Raw genomic sequence first — 23,230 nt, 5'->3', positions numbered from 1 at the left:
TTTGTCATTTCGAGTATAAAAAAAGTTGGCCTAGATTAGATGGACCAATAATGGAGAAAAGTGTAACAGTGGTTATATGATAGAATTCGGATTTCAGAGTAGTTGATTCTCTCTCCCTTCTCTTCTCCCCTGCCCTCCCCCCCCCCCCCGGCTCTCTCCCTCTCTCTTTCTTAATCACTCTTCCTTCTTTTTCTAGTTAGAAAATTTTCAAAGACAAACCTCACTTCTCTTGACTTCCAGAGTGTTTAATAAGTATGAATTTATTAGTCATCTTGGGAATGGTCCAGTCAATTCAGGTGTTTACAATGAGATTTTTGTTGAAGATTGTGCCTAGGACAATTTACCAGAGTCACCTTAATGTGTGTGAGTGCTGAGCACAATGGTTGTGGGCTAAACATTTGCATTGTGAGACACTAAATAGAATTCACAAAATGAGAGAATTAGCAGTGGAAACCAGGTAGAAAGCTGACAACTTCTCGTAGAGTAAAAATAACATGCCCAACTTGGTGATATGGCAGGTGGTAATCAAGATAGAGAAAATCAAATATGGTTGATAGTTTGCTGAGAGGCGCTTAGCCCAATTAAGGCGCCAGTTTGAGATAAAAAGGACTTCACACGTCTGAAAGATGACTTTCAAACTATCAGCCAAATGTCTTCCAAGTAATATAAAATGGAAGGAGTCTATGTGATTGCCTATGCGCAGTGCTTTAGCAGTACCAAGACATTTAAATCAGGGGGGAAATAGAGGGCAAAGCTTATATAGCAGGAGTGGGCAATTGTCCTATCCACCCACCCTCCCCCCCCCCCCGATTGAAACTTTTTTTTATCATTTATGTGTGAGGGTGGCTTACAGCGAACAAGTTAGATAAAGAATTGAAAGTGGTTTTAGAGCACTTCATGGTCTGAACAGGCTGCATATATGATATTTAGGCCTGCTTACTATTTACTCTCCCTATTTTTTCAGTCATCAACAGTTTTGGGTGGGGACAACTGGGGGGGGGGGGAGTTGGGGATGGTTCTAAGTAAGGCATTTTCCCTGATTGCCCCTACTCCCATGGTCCCACCCCAGAGTGCTGCCACTATTTTATGTAGTTTAAGCCCCTTTCACAATTGGTGGTGCGACTGCTTACAACCGTTGTGATTCTGTGCAACATATATTGTGACCAAATGATCGCAACCCATCGCATGAGCAATTGTGAAAGCCCCTTCACAGATGGCTTTTAATAACACCCGCCATGAACAATCTTTAGGTTCAGTCAGGCTCTGATAAAAAATACTCCAGAATGTTATATATTATTCTTGTCTAATTTGGTCAGCTGTGAACATACATATATTTATTTCATGCAGAAAAAACAAACTATCAAATGTAATAATTCAATGTGCAATTGAAAGGGAAAAAATAAATTATCTCTATGTATTTCGATTTATATAACCCATTGTATACACATGGATTAGTAAGTATGTTTGATCACATTGCTAAAGCTTTGTGCTATTTTTATGAAATTGTCAAAGAATGATATCACTTCTGTCATTGATGAATTGATCGAGGGATTATATTACTAACATAATATTGCACATATTCATTTTGATATGGTGAAATACCCCAATTCCACAAATCAATGATTTGTTTCTTATTTCAAAGTGCACATAGCCCCTACTATATCTAGATGTTTCAACAAATGTTTTTTTTCCAGAGAAAGTCCATTCACTCTAATTAACTTTTGGTAAATGATTGCCCACAAAAAATTAAATGCTCTGACCTGCAGGGTAATTTAATCCAACTCGAGTTGAAATTGATGTAAATTGGCAATTTTTAAACCAATAACTGTAAGTATTTTAATCCAACTCAAGTTGGCCAGACTTTAACCAATATTGTACAGTATGAAAGGTGCCCAGTATTAGACCATATTGTCCCAAATCTTTTATAGGTGTAGAATGGACAATGAGCCATTAAAGGAGAATGAAACTCTTGGAGCAAGTTAGCTTTTGTGAAAGCAGAAAAATCAAAGAATAAGATCAACAAAGTTTTGAGTAAAATAGGACTAGCAATAGAAGAGTTATGAGCATTTGAATGTCGATATCACTAATGCTATGGAGATCCACCCATTAGCAATGCAACCAAGATCTATGATGTCACAGATGAACAACTCTCCCCTTTTGGACACTGAAAATATACCCCAAACATCTCTTTTTGCTCATTCTAATCATATGACAAACGATTCATCAATGATATAATGTTGTGAAACCTCTGTCCTTGTCCTCTCATAAAGAGAACACCTCACCTTGTGATAGACTATAAAAGTGAGAATATAAGTGAAATAAGTACTAAAGTAATTAGGGAGTTGTACGTGTGTGACATCACAGATCTTGGTCGCATTGCCAATGGGAGGATCTACATGGCATTAGTGACCTCAATATTCAAATGCTCATAACTTTCTTATTATTCATTCAATCTTCCTCAAACTTTCAACAATATGTATCTTAGATTTTTCTCTTTGATATGGATTCAGCTGGTTTCAAGGGTTTCATTCTCCTTTAATATGCGTTTTGTGATTCTCCCACCAAAGATATTGATGTAACCTTGTTTGCATAATTAATATGACGTCTTATACAAATGAAAAATATTAATGGCTCATCTAAAAGAAACATCATGCTGTCAATGCCAGAGATGCGATCTTGAATTGTTAAAAACCAAGCCGCTTATTACAAAAGTTTTTCTTACTGATTCCAGTGAATATGATTTCTGAAAAATCATTTTCAAGAATAAAAAAACTTTTTTTTGTATACCATTGCAAGATCCGCTTATAAGATACAACTTTGAAGACAAGTGATCACAGAGTCACTGTGCCTATATGTTCTGCATGCATAGCCCATTGTTTTGTGTTGGCTATAGGCAGGCTATTGAATATTTAATTCCTGGATTACTATAGTATAATTATAATCTTTGGTTATAAATATGTATTCCAAAATAATGTTATTTTTATCTTATAAATCAAGGTGAGCCGTATAATCATGATTCTCTTTTCGGACTATACACAAGCTTGAAAATTCTGATGCCCACCTTATAACGTTCTAGCTTACAAGGTAAATTGTGCAGTACGTTATACTACCTTAAGAATGTCACTTCCATTTCCTTGCCCTTTGAAAAATAAACAATATTGTTTACAAATTCCATTTCATTTTCAGCCTGTAATTAAAATAAAATCATCTGGAGTACAAAAATTGACAGACTAAAATTTGTCATTCCTGCAGACCGAGGCAGTTTGCTTTATCAATATTGCCATGTATCTGAAGTGTTGCGGAGTTGGTCGATGAAATAAGAACCCCAGCTTTGATAGACTAGCTTCTTCAACCCTTGATTTACGAGTTGTGCGAATGAACCACTAATATGCTTTTCACACTGCACTTTTTGTCCTAAATTGGTGGGGCTAAGGGGGGGTCATAGCCCCACCAATTTCCCGGGGTTAAGCTTAGCCCACTTCGTTTTCACACTACGTTTTAGCAAAGTGGGCTAGCACGGTAAATAGTACGGTACTATCTGGCCCTGCAAAAAAGCAGGGTTAGCCGGCTTATTGTGGTGCTAGCACCACAATTGCGGTGCTAAGAGATGCAGTGTGAAACGAAACAGGGCTAAGCAAAAGTGGGGCTAAGCATTAGCCAATCACAGAAGTGGAAATTGCACGTTAATCGCGCTCTGTATGGTAAAATCATCAATATTTATGAGCTGTGTGATTGCCCGGGGTTAAGGCGTTAACCCCGGCTAAGCAAATAGTATGGGGATAAGAAAGACAGTGTGAATCGAAAAAAGATAGTATGGGGTTAAGGATGGTCCGGGGTAAGGATAGTATGGGGTTAAGGAAATGCAGTGTGAAAAGCATATATGTCACCACACTACAAGCCAGATAACTACGAAATGAGCAGTTCCGTGAAATGGATACAGGGCTTAAAATTCAATGTTAGCTAAGTAGAATTCTTGCATCAGGCATCTAAAGAGAATGCAATGTTATAGTGTCCTGTTGGCACACCGAGGGTGTCTTGTTCTTGTGTGTAACGCGCCCTTGTGTTTCCATTCCTCACACCACTCCTCAATCCTCCATCAGCACGGTGTTCATCAAAGTCATAAGATACACCAACCTCTTTGCTGCTCTCAAAGTCCCTTGATTGGCTGCCCCCTGACATGTCGGGTGCTGTGTGGATCACATTGCGCGATGAAGACGTGTCGGGTTCAAAGTCCATCCTTGTCGCGTCTTCATCAACAACGCGCAAGATGGGGTCATGGCGTGTCTCAAGGTCGAAACCTACATGGATGCTACCACGGCTGAGTGTCCTGGATATGCTTCTTTTATCAGGTTCATGTGACATCCCACTCCTGCCACTCTGTGCTGGTTTTGATTGTCGTCTGTTGTCGCTTGTGTGACCTACCCCTCTGCCACCATAACCTTGTCTTGGGTTATTATTGTTATGTTGCTTGTCATGATCTCCATACCCAACAATGTCGGTCACATCGTACGCCCTTTGCAACGATTCGCGCCTTGTGTCACCACTATCGGCACTTGTTCTCCGTCCTGATCGATTCCGACGTCTGACAATCACTTCCTGCTGACGCTCACTGCCATCATAGCTCAACGGGATGTCCCCAATATCTAGCACTCTTGGAGACGAGTTCCGTCTGCCTTGGAGGTCGTACTCCAACCTACTGCAATCGCTATCCAATGTCCTCAAGCTATTTGCGCTGCCACAACGCGTACCAAGATCTGTATGGCCCATCCTATCATAACTACCTCTGTGACTATTGTGGTAAGAAACTACTTGCTGTGATAATGTGGCATTGGTAAGGGTCTCTATGTGTTTAGTCAGCTCTGTCACCTTTGCCTTGAGAGCATTCAGCTCATGGCTAATATCTGTACCCTTTGTAGACGATGAACCAGTCGTCGCACTCGGAAACGAGAAGGTAAACGCTGGAGCACTGGATGGAGCTAGGGGTGCACTGGGTGTCTTTGGGGCTTTTAGCTGCTCCATGAGCTCAAATCGAAGACTTGATATGTCATTCTTGATTTCATCCAGTTCTCCTATAAGGGATAAATATTATTAAGAATATTCTTACAATATCAGTTATAGCCCACTCAAGATCAGCCTCACTCTTTCTGACCCTCTCCCATGAAAATAATTTGTATTATGTAATTGTGTAATCTATCACTTGTTCAGAGATTTTAGTAATACTCAAATAGCAAAAACTAAATTTACAAACAATGACGTCCCCACACTGTCGGAAAGTTGCCGATCAAAATATGCTTTAATTCCAAAAGTAGGTACAATGTGAAATCTGCTTTGCTTTAAACCTTGTAGCCTTTTAACAACTTATTTACCCTGCACAGATGATTCTGATCAATCTAAGAATTGAGGACAAAAGATTAAACTTGCAATGAAATAAGAAAAATTACACATTTTCTTTTAAATATTTTTTTTGGTAATGTCTATTTTCTTTGTTCAGAATATTGAAGAAGATTACAATAAAGTATTCCATAACCGAACTGGAGCTTAGTGTGCAGTGTGGAAAAGGTCCCAGCTCTATCTATGACCTTGGAATACTACCTAGACGTAATAAGAGGGGATGCCATTTTGTTCTCAATTTGAACAATTGGGTGACAAAACCAAGACCTCTACAGCAATCCTTCATTTCGTCTTGCACAAAAAACCCTGTTGCAATGGAGAGATGCGTAATGATGATCAGTGTCTTTTCCTTTTCCCTCCTTTCTCTCTCATTTTTTATTACTTAGAAAAGAATCACTGGGGCTGCCACCTCCCCCTCCCCTTTGTAACGTCACACCTACATAGATGTGTAATGGTTATGGGCATCCCCTTTATTCTAACTTTTTTATTCCTGAATCACAATTTCACACTTTCATAAATATTGGTCTGTCTTTTACTAAAGGGAAACAAGAAATTGGAATGTACCTTCATTCACTTCATCATTTTCTTTATCCCTCTGTAATTTGAAGAGATATCTTTTGATTATGCCTTTAGTAATACTCTGTAAATAAGATACAACAATTTTACGTTCAATGTTAGAATTAAACATTTTAAAGAATCAGCTCATCATTCCATTACAATGAAGAACAAAATATGACAGGTACTCGGCAGTTCTTGAATGTCTATATGAAATTTTATAAGTATCAATTTACTTTTATATTCATTGACGTGTTTGATTAAAACATATTCATGCCTTTATTACTTCAAAGGCTCTGCTTACTTTAAATTGATCTTTTTATCTTTCTGTTTTACTTGTAACCATTGTTTTATATTCTTATTACATTCTGATTTTATGTTAATTTCAATAACATACTGTCTAATATTTCAAGAAACAAATAAGATTAAACTGAATTTGGATTGAGGTTGAATTTCATTTATAAACCATAGTGAATATAATGCATTAACTACTTTATTGTAAATGAAACTCACGATACCAGTCAAATTGCAAACGCAATCCAAGCATATGATTTTTTTTTATTCCTATATATCAGATATATAACTTTTGTATATTTTAGTCATGGCAATAGTTCATTAACAAATCTTGAAATAACACTTCAATATTACAATTATGTAATTTTTGAAGTCCTAAATTTATTTTTCAATTTCAAGAACAATTGAAAATGTATAATCTCTTACCTCGTGTGTGCTTTCATCACGCCGTAGTTCTAGTTTATTCAAGATATTGAAAACACCATTTCTCTGTGATGATACACAAATGCAACAAATGAAGTAAGTAAAAATTGTTATAAAAGTTGTGATAGATATTGTTGTTTAGCAATTGTCAGATTGTTATAAAACTCACCAAAACTTTAGTCACGGATCTCTTCGCATTTTTGTTCAGTGTCGGTATTCTGAACATGGTCTGTTCTCGATATTCAGCTTTTCTCAGAGATATGTCAGAATCGGTATTCTTTCTGGTGGATGTTATAACTTTTGTCATATAAATCATCATACATTGTATCACTTTTCTATAGCGCACACAAAATTTACGTGAATTTATAAACGCTTATAATCGCTTTACAATCAAAAGATATTATTCAGAAATGTCATAACTGGCCGAAATGTAAACGACTATCAATATGTGACATAGGCTCGTAGAAAGATAAATATTCAGAAATGACATGAATGGCAAAAAGTTACACTCTAAATTCCAAGGACTTAAAATCCAGATTGGCTGTGAAAAGTGAGTGACCAGCCGAATATTAGATTTAGATTTGAACCTTCTATATATATATAAATATAAAGCTATAAGATTAGAATTTAAATCTAAGGTTTGTCCTTAAGATTGATAATAAATCAAATATCCATCTGGTCACTCTGTTCACAGCCGATCTGGAATTATTTTCAATCTTTTAAATTCAGAGTGTAATCAACCATCCTCAGGGACTGTGAAACGATTGTGATTTTTTTCTCTTTTTTTTTTGGGGGGGGGCTAACCATGCAAAAAAATCACAATTAGATGGTCTTTTTTTACATTTTTGTACATGGTTCTGGAAAAAAGTGGGGGAGGGGCCGGAACCCCCCTCCCTCCTTGTTTCGAGGCCCCTACTTGTCCTTACCCGTTCTCCTAATGGTACTTGGTTACTGTCCATGGATGGAGGGCCTCGTCTCCACCTCACCAACTGTTTTACCACCCACTTGTAAAGATGATAGAATGATTTAGGTGATGGGATAATGTTGAAAGGAACAGGGATGGTGGCGCCCTTCTCAAAGTAAGACATCCAGAGCTGAGCCCGAGCGAATTTCCATTCTACGTCTTGTTCACTCTACAGTTTTATTCAAAGAAAATTGAATTTTAAGATTCATCGAAAGTAAACGGCCTTTGCCTAATTGCAGTTTACCTATCAATTAAATTAGATTATGAAGGAAAGGGCATGCCAAGATCTGAGGACCGAAAGTAATAATAATTGCAATTAAAAACATGATGTATTAATTGTTATATAAATATAACTATTATTATTGTTATCATCATTATTATTATATTATCATCATCATTGTGTAATTTAAGATTATTTGTCCTTAGATATATTATGATAATAATATAAAGTTGATTCTCAATAGGTGCTTTCATAGAAACACAAAACAGACTGCTAGATAAAACAAATAAGAGATCGGCCTACATACAATACGTAGAGTGTATGGTAAAAATCAAAATAAGAAAACAGTAATAATGATATTAAACACTTCAGGGGCGGCACCAGTGTGTATTTAATAAGGGCAAGATGACCAAAAGGAGACCAAATGTTGAACTTTTTTATTGATTGAATAATAGGGTTAATACCGAGTCAACCCTCTTCTATCTCCTTTCTTACTTTATTTCCCCTTTTTTCTCTCTTTCCTTTTTCTTCCACTACATAAAATATTACAGTTAATTGCCCCCGTAGCTGCAGCCCCATTGTATTTTTAAATCCTATTCTTCCCTCTTTCTTGCTTTTTCTTCTCCTTTTTTTCTCTCAATTTTACCCCTTATTCGCATAGTGAATAATGTTTTAACTTAATTTGCTCCTGATTGCTTTTTCCTGAATCAGCAATATGTATATGATCTTTTCCAACACCTACTCTTGCCTGCCGCCAATCACACCTTCATGATACGTTTTGTTTTATCATAATAATAATAATAATTCAATATTCATATAGCGCTTATCAAAATTTCTCTAAGCGCTTTACATCACAAAACCTAACTACAGCACTTAACTTAATAAACTAAACTCACTTATCAACTTAACTACCTTACATAACTAAACATCCAACGCAACCACCTCATATATATCTATCATTGATTTTTCCTATGGCATCACACCCCTCAACAAAAATTGTTCATCATCATCATCATTATCATCATCATCATCAGCCATGTTCAGCCCACTGCAATGCCAAGGCCTCCTCAGGTTGGTGCCAAAGGTGTCTGTCTTGTGCTGATGCAATCCACTTTATGCCAATGAACTTTGTAAGCTCGTCACTTCATCTCAATTTTTGTCCGTTTGTACGTTTTTAGTTCATGTTACATTTTCTTTGTTACAGACCAGATTTCGGAACCATAGGTCATTGTTGGTATAACACATCGGTTGAAGACTTTTCTCTTAAGGCAAGTTGGCACATTAATTGCTCTTCATGATGTCATTGAAATTCCAAAAGCGTTCTATCCAGCTCTTGTCATTTTAAGTTCTTTCAGATGTTCATGATCCATTTTAATATGTTTCCCAAAGTAGATATAGTGATTTACTCTCTCGATTTCAGAATTATCCATTATGATTCTTTGCTCCGTGGCAAATTTGTCGAACATTACTTTTGTCTTTTTCATGTTGAACTTCAGGCCTACTTTTTTATTTTCAGTGTTGAGATCGTTGAGCAAATCTTCTAACTTGAGACCATTATCAGTGATGAGAATGATATCATCGGCGAATCTCAGGTGATGAAGACGATCACCTTCAATGTTCAGCCCCCCGAGTTTCCCAGTCTAGTTTACGAATTATTTCCTCCAGTGCAGCGTTGAACAGCTTGGGTGAAATTGTATCTCCCTGACGCAATCCTCCGTTAATGGGGAATTCATCACTTATTTTTTTAACTTTTCATAGGTTAATTAGAGGGACCGACCTCGATAGGCCAATGTCCTCCTGTCTGTCGCTCATATCCGCTTAACTACATTTTTTGCTGTGATAATTTTTTTTTTCTTTGTTTGTTTTTTCTTGCTTGTTGATTATGTAAAGCAACTTTTTGTGTGAATAATTTCATATCATTTTAATTTTAAGAGATGTGAAATGAAATGAATTGAAAAAAAAAACTCACATTGATCTCTTGAAAGGAATTGCTCATCATGGCGATCAGCATGTTCAGCATGACGAGACCCATAACTACGTAGTAGATCATGTAGAGCATGGTCCCAAACGACTCGGTGATCAGGTACCCGCCCTTACCGCCCGCCGTCATCGACCCCGTGGCGTTGCTGGTGCTGTTGTGGTGGAGCCTGGGGTCTGCAGGGTTACCCAGGCCAAACAGTGCCCAGAACAGGGTCAGGAACGCCTGACCAAAACTGAGAAGATGATGGTGGATTAGTGACATGATTAGTTGGAGAGATTAAGATTACGCATGAAATTCATGCACTCTAAAAATACAAAAGGGGAAAGGGTGTAAAACGCCTGAGGAGTAATATCTTTTTTCACCCTTCATGCCTTAATACCTTATTGAAAGCGCTGTTACTCCTCGACCCTTTAAAGGGGTGATATACCCATTTCCGCCCTTTCATATTTAGAGTTTAGTAGAAAATATCATACCATTATATTTAAGCAATTTTTAGAATTGAAAAAAATACAAAGTCTGTCATTTGATTCAGCATATACACAACTCTCAGAGATAAGGATGCGGAAGATAATTACATTACAAGGAATATTTCCTTTTCTTGAGATGTCAGGATGTTCAACAAGCTCTTGATCATTGATTGAGATGTTGAGGTTTCTCCTGAAATTTCTGATGAATGAATCAGGGATTCTCAATAGCTAACATCAACTTCCAAGATCATGTTTGATGTCAGTAACGCTGTCGTTTGAATATACCATAAAACTCATTCATTTAAGAATTTGTTATAATTTTTTTGTTTAACAATAAATAAAATTTGTTCTTCAATTTATAAAAATGACTGACGTTTGGTGGAAAAGCAGAATGGTTAAGTTGATAGCTAAGTGACTAACATACGTCACGTGACCGCAACCCATGGTAACGTACTTGCCGAACTTTGAATCTTCGTAGGAGTAATACAGATTGAACATGGAGCAGAAAAACGCTAGGAAGACGACGATGAAGACGACGGCGAAGCGGAGGATGTCGCCCAGCATCCGACCCAAGGAGATTTGGAGTGGACCGAGGAACTCGCTGACCGGTAGGATGTAGGAGAGGCGTGAGAAACTGAGCACGTTGGCCAGGGCGTACAGGGCTTCGGAGACAAAGACGGGATCATCGTTGTGCCACATTGAACGTTCTGACAAAACAAAATAGACTTATATACATTACATCAAAAATATATACTTTTATAGGACATAGAGACCATGGATCATAATCACCATGTACATCTGGCATTTTCATTTATTTGTTAGAAGAATATCATAGTGTAGTAGGTTTCAAGGTACACCATGTATCTTTCTTGGGCAAGTGTTGGTCCTGAAAAGGACCACCCAATAATATATGTTTAAAAAGAGTCTCTTACCTCGAAATTTACAAAGATATGAATTTTATGATAATGATGAATAGATTGAGTTTATGTTTTGAGGGATACGAGAAAAGAAATACTTCATTTAGATTTGTTCATAGATAATTGATATACTGTATAAAAACAAACCATGTAAATCTTTAACGAGTCAACTAGCTTGACCAATCACAACCAAGAGTTACGGTTTCCAGGCAAATCAATGCAAAAATAATCTTAAAGAAATCTAGAAAATACTTAGTGAAATACAATTACTGGCGTATGGGGGAGCTTTGGGCACTTCATCAAACATAAGAACAAACGTGACAAATGGGAAAGAAAAGGAAGAAAGGACGGTAAAGGAAATGGAAACTTTGATACAATATCTGAATATTATGTCAAAATATATTCCAATATCCCACTTTCATTTCTTATTTCTTCTTGAATACATGAAGGTAGAACAGAGCCCCGTCTTACAAAGATTTACGATTGATTCGATCAACCTCAACTATATGGAAATTCATCATTGTCACAATTTTTTTTTACAGGACATAATATCCTTTGTAAACCAAGAGGTAGGAAACGATTGATGATTTAATATACATTCTATTTAGAAAATATTTTGAGCAAAACTGTATTTTTTTATGTTGACGTAGCTGGCTTTACATAGTTGTGGTTGATCGGATCAATCGCGACTCTTTGTAAGACAGGGCCAAGAAGAGTATAAATTGAAGAAATAAACATTACCTCGTTGCAAGAAATAGAAATGCGCTTGTGCTACCGAGTCGTCACCGTGCTTATACAAACATGGCGCGTTGACATTGGTCATGAAGAAATCAATCGCCAGTCGGGCCTTGGTCACACTAAGTATATTGAGTGTGCATGACGCCAGGTAGAGATTCAACATGGCGATATCGATCCAGTTCCATATCGATGCCAAGTAAGCAAGAAGACCCTCAGCCCATAGCTGCTTGATCTCACCCCATAGAAACCCTGTAGCAATGGACAGATGCGTAATGGTGATCAGCATCTTTTACTTTTTTTTTTTCGTCATCCAAACATAATCGCAGTGTTCTTATGATATGGGTGTATGACTTTATATGGATTGGCTTGATTTCCCTTAGCCCATTGTAAAGAAACCCTGCAGCAATGGAGAGATGTGTAATGACAATCAGCATCTTTCCCTTTCTTTTTTGTTTGTTACGTCATCCAACATGCGGTGTTCATGTGTTATAGGTTTGTCAATATTACCATGAATTTTGAGCTTGAATTCACTCAGTCATTTGCATTCAATTTCACACCAAAATATCCCTGTAGCAATGGAGAGATATGTAATGATGATAAGCGTCTTTTCCATTCTTTTTTATTGTTATTACGTTTCCCAACCATCATTTTGGTGTTCAAATGATATTGTTATATCAATATTTATATGAATTAAGATTTAATTCCCTCTGTCATTTGCTTTAATCTCGTATCTGTCAAAAAGTAATAGACGCTGATCATTTTTTTTTTACATTTCTCTCCATTGTAAAAGGGTTTTACTGATTCAGTAAAACCCTTTTAGAAATGTAAAAAAACATGATCAGCGTCTATTACTTGTTGTTTTTTATTTCGTCATCCAATCATTTTAATTGTTCATATGACATGATTATATAAATTCAAAGCTGATTTTTCTCAGCCCATTATTACTTTTTTTATCGTGCTAAGAAACCCTGTAGCAATGGAGAGATGTGTAATGATGAGCAGCATCTTTTCAGTTGCTTATTTTTTTTGTCATTATTACGTCACTCTACCATCATTGTAGTGTTCATATGATAATTATATCAATAAAAATATTCACATAATTAATATAAAGCTGGAATTCCCTCAGTCATTTTCTTTTAATCTCGCACCAATAAAACCCTGCCTCTCTGGAGAGAAATGTAATAATGATCACAGTCTTTTCCTTTCTTTTTTTTTGTTACGTCTTCCATCAATTGCTACTTTAGCATACCCCAATGGGAACATTGTTCCTTGTTTGATGAAAACTATATGAATTTCTTTATGAGGGAAAACATTTACACAAAGGAATTGAATAGGACATGCAATCATAATTCAATGTTTAGAAAATGGTAGTATTATTGATGACAATAAATTCATCACATACCCATGAGGAATATCAGTATAACAATTTCTAGGGGCGTGAGCTCGAAGAAACGAAGATGAATAATGTAATCCTCTTTTTCCAAACCGGAGAAGATTGAGAGACACGTATTGGTGGTGGTGTTGAGTCGCTCTCGCAAGAGGGATGTTAGTCTCTTTTCTTTTTGGTCATGGTACCAGTTGGTGTAGTTTTGGGCGTAGAGGGATTCGATGAAGATGACGAGGAGGAAGACGAAATAGGAGGCGGAATAAAGGATGAACTTGACAAGCGGACTGCTTACGAACTGGCCAAGCTAGGAAACAAAAACGAAGCACCATAATATTGAAATGTGTCCATTCTGTAGACATGGAAATTTTTACGATAATAATTAGTTCTAACTCGATCCAACACGTCGAAATTATAGATGTTGGACAACTTTAACAACCTGACAAGCAAAAAAATTAGATAATGAAATAATATTACCCAGTTTTTATACTGAGTAAATTGCAATTAAAAGTCGCTTAGCCATTTGCCTATTTAAACAGTGAGTTGAAACTCGGGTGTGGTGTGTTTTCCGCTTTGAAGAATATCAATTATTAATGGGAACCTCAAAAGACCCTCTTTTGATTAAGCATTCAGATACCCAGGGAAGCAAACACATTGACCCAGCCCCTCCCCAAAACGTTAGTAATAATCATAATAAAGATTTTTTTAAAGAAAAATGAATAAATGAATAAATAAATGATGATAATAACTATGGTGTGGAATCAGAAAGGATGAGCGGTAGAGGGGGACACTTTACAAGCAAATGTGTGAGAGATGAAACGAAAGACATTTGAAGACAGAGAAAGGTTGATAGGTTAAAGATTCAGAAGACATATAGTGCAAATGGTAGATAAGACATTTGATAACCTGTGCCCCGTAACACAAAGGTTAGCGATTGGTCGCGAGATTACATGGCCTATCACGATAAACGTTGCATGCGCATCTGCCCAGTATACTTAATAGGAACCAATCAAAATTGTTCTTTCAAATTAGCGATTAATAGCAAACCTTTGTGTCACTGAGCCCAGGTCACCGTAGCATAAAGCTTAGCGATTGATCGTGAGGCTGATTTCTAAGATTGATGGCTGTTGATTGCATTGGCTATTGTTTATGAGGGAAATTCCATAAAATATGTACGTCCGACCAACTATATTTGGGACCTTCATGAAATTTTTGGTCTCTGATTTTTTGTTCTTTTGACAGTCTATAATGTTCTCAAAGGACCATGACTTGGTCAGTTTATGAAGCGAAGTAAAACTTGAGAAAATGGGGGTCGGACGTACAAAAAGGTTGATCATTTTATGGAATTGCCCATGATCATTCTTAAATATCAGCACATAATCAATTGCTAAGCTTTGTGTTACCTTGGCCCAGAACGTCAGGGCAACGAAACAACGAATAGGCCCTCTGATATGAATCGATCTCACCTACCTTGCTATATGGGGCCAGATAGTAACACAGGGTAAAGAACGGTAGTCCGAGAACAATCAGGACATTGACAAAAACCTTCTTGGGCAAGCTCATCAATCGCCAGCTAGGAAAATTACGATACCACAGTGTAGCTAGCTCGTGCTGACAGTGAGAATGCGCTACGAACTAAAGCAATAAAAAATAGAGTAAAATATTGATCAGTCGTAACCATATAGACGTATAGAGCATATTGAGTGAAACAAGTTAGTAGACATCAAGCATAATAACTGGAATATAATATATGAGGTAGATTAAGATAAATTGGTTATGATTCAGATCAAGCTTCAAATTCAAGAATTCTTGTCTTTGGTATTTTAGAAACAATTTAATTTAAAGTTTTGGGTCATGTGGTCTCGTGCTTAGAGAATTGGACCCATGATTGTGAGGTTGTGAGTTCGAATCCCAGCTCTGCCACTGGCTCCACTTTAACCAGAAAAGAAAAGGCCCGAGAGTAACTTCTTTCGTCCCCAACCCTCTGAATCCTTATGGAATTCTAAAGAGCTACGTAGGTTATAGGTGTTTCATAAAGTTGTTTGTAAGCTATACGAGAAACTTTACGTACGATTGGTGATCCTTTCCTGGGAGCTTATTCAACATCAAGGAAAATTTGGTGTATAACATTTACCAAAAGAAATGATCATCAGTCGTTTGTAAACTCGCTCGTAACTTATCAACATCTTTATGAAACACCCATTTATCATTGTATACCACTACACTATTTTTTTATATTGTTTGTGATTATTATTATACAAACAAAATACCTTACCAATGAGTCTTCGTTCTCAAAACATGATGTCTTGTATTTTATATATTGTTAGTACTTTCTTCATGTTTCTCTCTTTCTATTCAATTCTCTCTCTCTCCTACTGTGTTTCTCACCCCTCACTCTATTTCTCTTGCTCTTCTCTGACCTCTTATTTGATGTTCGCGTCATTGAATGTATTCTTTAAGCCAATGTATAATTTATATATCTATTTTTTTTTCTCGGAACATCTTTCTCAAGCTCATTGAGATTATGATGCTCCACTCATGTATATATATAATATTAATGATTACACTAATATAAATGTTATGTAATGTTGAAAATGATGTATATATATATGAATAAAATAAAATCAATCAATCAATCATATCATATTTGCCTGTTTCTGTCGGAGTTTTATCGCCAGTTTTAGCCGCGATAGGGTTGGAGTTCGTGAAGAATTTGCCTCATCCCCGACCTCGGATTTCAACCAGTTGCTTCCCCTTCCATGTTCGGACTCGTCCAGGGTTGTTGCCTCGTTGTTCAGGATAGTCCGTACCTCCTCCGAATTTTGACACATGTCGAGAAGATCCGAGGCAAACTCCTTGCATTGTCGGGCAAGGTCTCGATATTCATTCTGGTTAAAGAACATTGAATATTAGAAAAACGGTGCCTCATATACGGGCGAACGCACATTCTGCATGATGTTTCGAAAATAGATAATAGTTAACAAAGATTTTTTTTTGGGGGGCATGGGTACCTCACATTATGAGGAAGTACGATTAGTCTTAATATGATACGATTAGGATCATCCCCCTTTTCTCGATATTTTCCCCCATCCTTGTATCAGTAAAATGTTCAATAATGCCCTACATTACTGTTGTTTAAAAACGGCGTATCTGTTATTACAATTCTCGGAGTTTCTCTTGACATCCTTAACTCATAGCCCTGTGAAGTGCAGGGGGTGACCAGAGACGCAAAGACAAGAGTCACTGCCATATCCATTTCGGGGGAGAGTTACCTCTGACCAAAATCACGTTCATTCGGGAGTGAAAACTTTTCTCCCTCTCTCTCCCTCTCTCTTCCTCTCTCTTGCTTCGTTTTTTTTTAACAAACCAGCTCCTCCTCTTAGAAAATCGTTCCCAGGCCCTTGCCTTTTACCTTGAATTCTTTCTCAATCCGGGCGTTGGATGCGAGTTCTTGACTCAACAGGAAGGCGGTGAGGATGGGATCCGGGCTGGTGAGTGCTATGAACGCCGGACTGGCCAGGGCACGGTAGGTGTTGAACCCAGCCAGGGAGTGCTTCAGCGGGTCGAACTGTTTCTTGTTGCTGCAGTAGGTGCATTGACAGAGGGAGTTGTGTGGCTTCTTGATGGTGTCGCCGCGGTTGAGAAGCAACCTGATGATGTCGATTTCGTTGCAGTGGGCCGCCAGCATCAGAGGAGTGACGTCCTGGATGGGGGAGGGGGGGGGGGGTTAAAAGAAGACAGGGGAGCGTGATGGAGGGTAATTGGGTAAAGGCACCGATTAGTTAGATTATTTCACTGCTGGTTGATCTTCACTTTTTTTCTACGACTACTTTACATTTTTGTCTCACTTGCTTGGCCTATTCCTAATTTGTATAATTATAAACAAGTTCCTCTGCTGTAACCATTTGGTATAATTGCCATTAAGCCAATTTACCATTTCTTTGTTTTCCTGGGAGCTAAATCAACGTCAATGAAAATTCGGTGTATATCATTTGCCACAAGAAAATGATCACCTGTCGTTTGTAATGTCGCTCGTTACAGCTATACGAAACACCCAGTTATAATATCAACTATTATTTCCTGTTTCTGTCACAGTTTTATCGCCAGTTTTAGCCAGGATAGGGTTGGAGTTTTTGAAGAAACCTCATCCCGACCTCGGATTTTAACCAGTTATTTCCACACTCTAAAGGTTTACCCAATGATGGGTAAAATTGGAATATTGGGTAAATGTTGCGTTAAAACAGCCCAATATGGGGTAAAGAAAATACCCAGCAAACATGCATGTTCCCTTTCTACCCAATATTAATTTTTGGTAAAATTTTACTCAGTGTTTTAGAGTGCATGTTCGGACTCTTCGAGGGTTGTTTACCATTTTGAATAATATATTTAGGGTGCAAACGCTTTTCGTCTTCTATCCACTTAACCTAACGGCACTTAGTATATTGCCAACACTTTTCCAAATAACGTTTTGTGCAAAATACCCTTTCTCATGCTACAAATTTACCTAGTATTTCCCAGAGGCCATATACCCAAGGCTGTGTGCAAGAATGTATTAAAAATGTGGTCAAGATTATACGCAAAAAAGTGGGAGAGGGAATGAAACGACGGAGCATACAAAGTGTTGATTGAATTCGGCTGTAATTAAATGTGAAAATAAGGATTTGTGCTCTTTTTTATGTGATTTTTTTGTTGCAAAAAGTAAGTTTTTAACCTTCCTGTGGCAACTCCCCCCCCCCGCCCCCTAATGAGCACGGTCAATCAAGGGCATATGCATGTATCTATTCGACATTACCTGCTCAAACTTGCTATGATTCTTCCTTTGGTAGTAGTTGGTAAGACTTCCTAGTCTGAACTTATCCTTGCTTCGCTGGTGGACGGGATGGTTCAACAAGGCTTGTGTGATCCGTAGGTACCCCTTACTGATGGCCAACATAAGAGATTCTTGGATGGCTTGGATGTCGAGCTTTCGGCCTCCTTTCTGGACCAGGAATTCCACAATCTCAAGATGTTCACTTTCCGTTGAAACCTAGAATAACAAGGGAATGTACCGTCTTGATTTATTTTTCTATATCTTTTTAAACTTGATTTGAGGCGTGTTAGCCCAGTCGGTAGAGCGGGGTTTCGTATTCCGGTGACCCGGGTTCGATTCCCACTTGGCGCGCAAGTGTCCTTTGGTATTATCTTTATGACCAGGTCCCTCGGAGAGGACCTTAAGCCGTTGGTCCTCTGTTTGCTTGCTTAGAACTATTTGTACTTTATTAGCAATCAGGAAAAATAATCACTACCACCATATTCATATATTTTTTCCATGAACATGATTTTTTTTTTACATGTATAAAGATACATAATCATATGTAAAAAGGATCATCTTTAGCATCATAAACATTGCCCGAATGGACGCAATCCTGTAGTGAGCACATTAATGATATCTTCAAGTGCTGTCATCTTAAACCAGCCCGGTAATGGCCATCGGATGCAGATTGGTCATATTGATAATAATGACAATTTTTCACTACATGGGTAACATTCCACTCTGGCTGAAAAGTCACTGATATTTCTCCAATATCTACATCTTTTCGTTTTATAGCTCTCTAAATTAGGCCGACTAATATACAAGATGTTACAAAAAGGAATGATAGAATATGCCTTGTTATGAGCTAGTATTCCAATACATTAGTGATAAAAAATTATATTAAAAATATCGAAATAGCGGAAATTCGATAGAAATTTTCAGCCCGAAGTATGAAGTGCCGGGTGGGATCGGTTCTCTATGTAATAGAAAAACTAAAATTATTGCGTTCAAGTTCAAGTTTTATTTCATTTCTCAACTCAATACAAGATAAGGAATAATTACACAGATATAAAATGATAACCGTACAAATCAATACAAATGAATATACATTGCAAGCAATATGACTATACAAGAAAGTAAATAAATGTTTATGGTAAACACTAAATAACGTGATAATCATATTAACCAATAACAATATATACAATGGAAATAGAACAAAGTTTTTTTTTTTTTTAAATGCAAGGCTACCTTTATAACTCTTTTTTTTTCCTTCAATATAATTAAGAACAATAATCTGATAATAGATATAGATACCCCCCCCCGGACAAGTGTCTTTATGATATTCTTTCTTCAAATTGTGTGTACTCACTCATGCGTGAATGAGGAATCTTCTGCGTTATACCAGGTGAAAAAAGAGATTCTAAGCTCTACGATGATAGGCAATTTGTCGTTTTTGTGATAAAGTTATGATAAATCATCGATAATTTTCGGTCTCTGTTTTTTTCTAGGACGCACTGTATATTTCATTTATTTATTTGTTTACTTATTTATTTCACATAATAAGGGGGGCCCAATCAGCACAAACCCTGATTTTCGTTGAGACCCTTTAAAGTAAATTGACAGATACAAAGAGAGCAATCTTAAACCTCTAGACTTATGTATAGGCCTACCTCCAGAGCTGTTCTATCCTTGTAATCCGTGCACCTGAGGAGCTTGGGCGCGAGGTCGTCGTTCTCCAGCATCTGCTTGACGGTGGGGAGGTCGCCGATCTCGGCAGCTTGGAGGAAGTTGAGCTCGTCTTTGGAGAGGAGGTCGTGCTCCTTGGCCCCCGATGTGACGAGGAAGGAATCGTAGGCCCTCCGTCTCATGTTGCTCAGTGCACGGTCCCCCGCCTGGTGGAGTTTCCTCTGCTTCTTCTCCACCTCCCTCCTTTTAGTACTGCAAATTTTCCAAAGATGAAAGATAAATGTATAAGGTCATTTATTTGGTATTTACATGCTTCTATTTCTGAGTTCAAACTAAATATACAGTATACTAGTGTATAAATTATATATGTGTACTTATTGAATATGAATAATCCAAAATAGAAACACTATAATAATGATGATAATATATACAAGAACAACGATGTGCTGTTATGTACTGTAGATATCTATTATCTACTGTTAAGCATATAAAATTTATGGACATTATGTTGATTTAGAGAAATTTTTGTAAACATAGTTTACACATAAGATTGATTTCTACAAACGGCAATAATTCTACCAATTTTATTCAAGAAAAAAAAAGTAAATACGTCACAGAGTAGATTGAAGATAATTTATAAGGCCTCATATATAAAGAAGATGATCGCCAGAATAGCAGATGATACACAATGAGGAGAGGGAGAGGAGGGGTTATTACCAAAAATGACAAAGCTGAGATAGAAAGAGAGAGACTGATATAAATTATGTATAGAGAAATATACACTGTATTTATTGTAAGCACTTTGAGAGTATAATTAATCATTGTTATATTGTTAAGTGAATTGAACATGTATGTAATGTATATAAAGAGATAGAAAGAGAGAGTGTGAAGGGTGCAAAAGAAGAAAGATATCAAAAGACAGAGGACGAGAGAAGAAAATGTGAGGGGACAGGAAAGCAAGCGAGAGAAACAAAAGTACAACTCGCACTTTGAAATACATTAAACATAGATGCATAATTATAGTCGTGTAGACACTCGACCGTATATTCTGGCATTAATTATATCGACCTTTGTTACGTAATCAAGCTATAACAAATGATTTTGGTCTGAAAATTACTTTCATTTGATTGATAAATCATCGAATCCTCTATGGCAATGTTCCTTTAGTTTTCAAAAGCAACACACATACCATTATAAGCTCAAGCATATAATTCTATTGCAGAAGATACTTGACCATACTTTCTGGTATTAATTATACCGACCTTTGAGTTACGTAATCAACATGCTCAATAACGAATTCATTTTGAGTTCCATATTACTTTTTAATCTTCTATAAGTTTAGTTCAGTCTGGATTACTGGAGAAAAAAAATAGAAAACTGTAATAAGGTTTTATCATTTTCATATCTTAGTTACTCGGCATATTAGCTTTGACTGGATAGGGCGAAATCAAGTCTCAAGATTTTGTTGTATCGGTATCTAAATAACTTAAAGATGTGGCATGGTTCATTTTGGTTAACCGCTGGATTCAGTCTGCATATATGGATATGTTTGTGTAAAACATATAGGCCCTTCATTATGAAGTCAAGATTAACTTAGACCATGGTCTAACTCTGTGCTAAAAAAGGAGCTGAAAAGGGTTTTAATTTTTTTTTATTTTATAGATGTATTTTTCATATATTCTTCCTTCATGTTTTAATGGTGAAGAGATATATTTCAATAATTATTCCCGAACAAGTGTGAATGCTATGGGAACTGAAAGTACTGACGAGATAAGTGTCACTACCGGCTACACATAGTTAAACCGGTGACACGACATTTTCTCCGGCGACAATTGCTCCGTCTTTATTTCGTCTAAGATATAGGGTTAGTGTCACTAGCGTACCTACGGGGGGGGGGGCAGGGGGGCACTCAGCCCCCCCTGACGAGCCACAACCCATACAAAAGACATATACCTGCCCCCCCTGACGAGCTTAAAAAACATTTTTTGCCCCCCCCCTGAAGACCTTAATCGCCCACCATCCCTGATGAGCTTGGAGACCTTTTTTTTTTTTTTTTTTTTTTTGCTTGTCAAATTTTTTCTGGTACGAAAACCTTTTTTTTTTGGGTATGAAAACCTTCATTTTTGTTTTTGATGACCTTTTTTTTTTTTTTTTTTTTTTTTTTTTTTTTTTTTTGCTTGTCAAATTATTGGGCAGCAAATTTTGCCCCCCCCCCCTGTGGAAAATCCTAGGTACGCCACTGGTTAGGGTTACAATATGGTTTTGTTTTCGGTTTAGAGTTTGGTTTAGGGTAGGTTGAAGTTTGTCATCCCATTAGTGTGTGGAATTTACAGCTGAGCAATTGTCGCCAGAGCAAATGTCATGGAACCCTTTACACCATTCATTTTATATTAAACCAGAATTAAGAATACAGGCCATAGGGTTCGATCGTGAAATGCAACAGAAATAAGGTTAGTCGAGTATAGTGCGCGCATTGATTACTCTTTATGTTGCATATTTAAGTACAGTGGGTTTTTTCAACATTGTGTGTAAAAGATATAAAATCCCCCCAACAAAAAAAATAAACAAATAAATAAACAAATCAAGAACAAGCGTAATTGTATTTTCTTGTTTTACTACATGCTCCATGTAAATACATAACATCTGCTATTTCAGAATGATATGTAATAACTTGGTAATACCAGATAGGACAAGGCAGTATTATTTATTTTATCGGGATTCCACATATCGGAAATATGCGCATTGAAATGCACACGCTTTGATCTGTGAAATCTGGATTTGTGGCAATTACATTTATTATAGATACAATCGGGATTGGGTTTCATTTTTTTTCGTTCCCACATCCTTTCTGTGCATATGATGTTTTTGTTGATTCCATTCAATAATTTCATCTTTCATTTGTGCTATGTATAATTGGGGATAAGTACTGTGTATCAACTTTATCATTTCAAGTGAGAATTTTGGTCAAACTTCAATAAGTAGCAAGTACACATATGAAAAAGGAGTTAGACGATATAGGTTGATAAAATAAGCTCCAACTAAATGAGTAACCGCCCTTTCACACGGTAAAAAAAATTTGTGATTTGAATGATGATTCCAGAAAAAATAAAGCTAATGACGAATATCTAGCACGTGTGAAACCAAATTGGAACATGATTAGGATCACGAACGCTAATCACAGTCACGATTACATTAGCAATCATCATTACAATGATGATTCAAGATTATGTGTGAAAAGGCCCTAAGTCACATCAAAATGTTAGTGATTCAGTTCTAAATCATTTCTTTTTCATGTTAATGAATGTCCAATATGCAGTATGTTCTTGCAAAATAAACGTTTGTTTTATTTTTCTATGTCTTCATTTCAGAGACTTACTCAGTTAATTCCTATTTATTGTCTTTATTCATTTCATGGTAA

At 36.9% G+C, this 23,230-nt stretch overlaps 1 protein-coding gene across 1 annotated transcript; it reads right to left on the bottom strand.

Moving 5' to 3' along the window:
- Positions 1–253: 253 nt before the first annotated feature.
- On the bottom strand, positions 254–20,043 carry LOC129267320 (short transient receptor potential channel 7-like). The gene is made up of 13 exons (XM_054905044.2): positions 19,797–20,043; positions 18,127–18,360; positions 16,747–17,037; positions 15,986–16,222; positions 14,805–14,969; positions 13,353–13,641; positions 11,954–12,199; positions 10,750–11,002; positions 9,817–10,060; positions 7,590–7,796; positions 6,667–6,729; positions 5,956–6,031; positions 254–5,069 (listed from the first exon to the last, which is right to left on the bottom strand). The coding sequence occupies exons 1-13, from the start codon at positions 19,992–19,994 to the stop codon at positions 3,979–3,981; spliced, it is 3,594 nt and encodes a 1,197-aa protein (XP_054761019.2). The 5' UTR covers positions 19,995–20,043; the 3' UTR covers positions 254–3,978.
- Positions 20,044–23,230: the final 3,187 nt, after the last annotated feature.

This window comes from Lytechinus pictus, chromosome 1 (assembly GCF_037042905.1).
Source record: "Lytechinus pictus isolate F3 Inbred chromosome 1, Lp3.0, whole genome shotgun sequence".
Classification (NCBI taxonomy): domain Eukaryota; kingdom Metazoa; phylum Echinodermata; class Echinoidea; order Temnopleuroida; family Toxopneustidae; genus Lytechinus; species Lytechinus pictus.
This window is presented reverse-complemented; position numbering and strand designations above follow the sequence as displayed.

Bases quoted from the DNA above. Each gene is read 5' to 3' on its own strand.
- LOC129267320 (XM_054905044.2), bottom strand. From the start codon at position 19,994: ATGAGACGGAGGGCCTACGATTCCTTCCTCGTCACATCGGGGGCCAAG. The intron at 12,200-13,352 runs GTATGTGATGAA...CCATTGCTACAG, and splicing joins TATACTGATATTCCTCATGG to GGTTTCTATGGGGTGAGATC. The intron at 11,003-11,953 runs GTAATGTTTATT...TTGTTTTGTCAG, and splicing joins TTTCTATTTCTTGCAACGAG to AACGTTCAATGTGGCACAAC.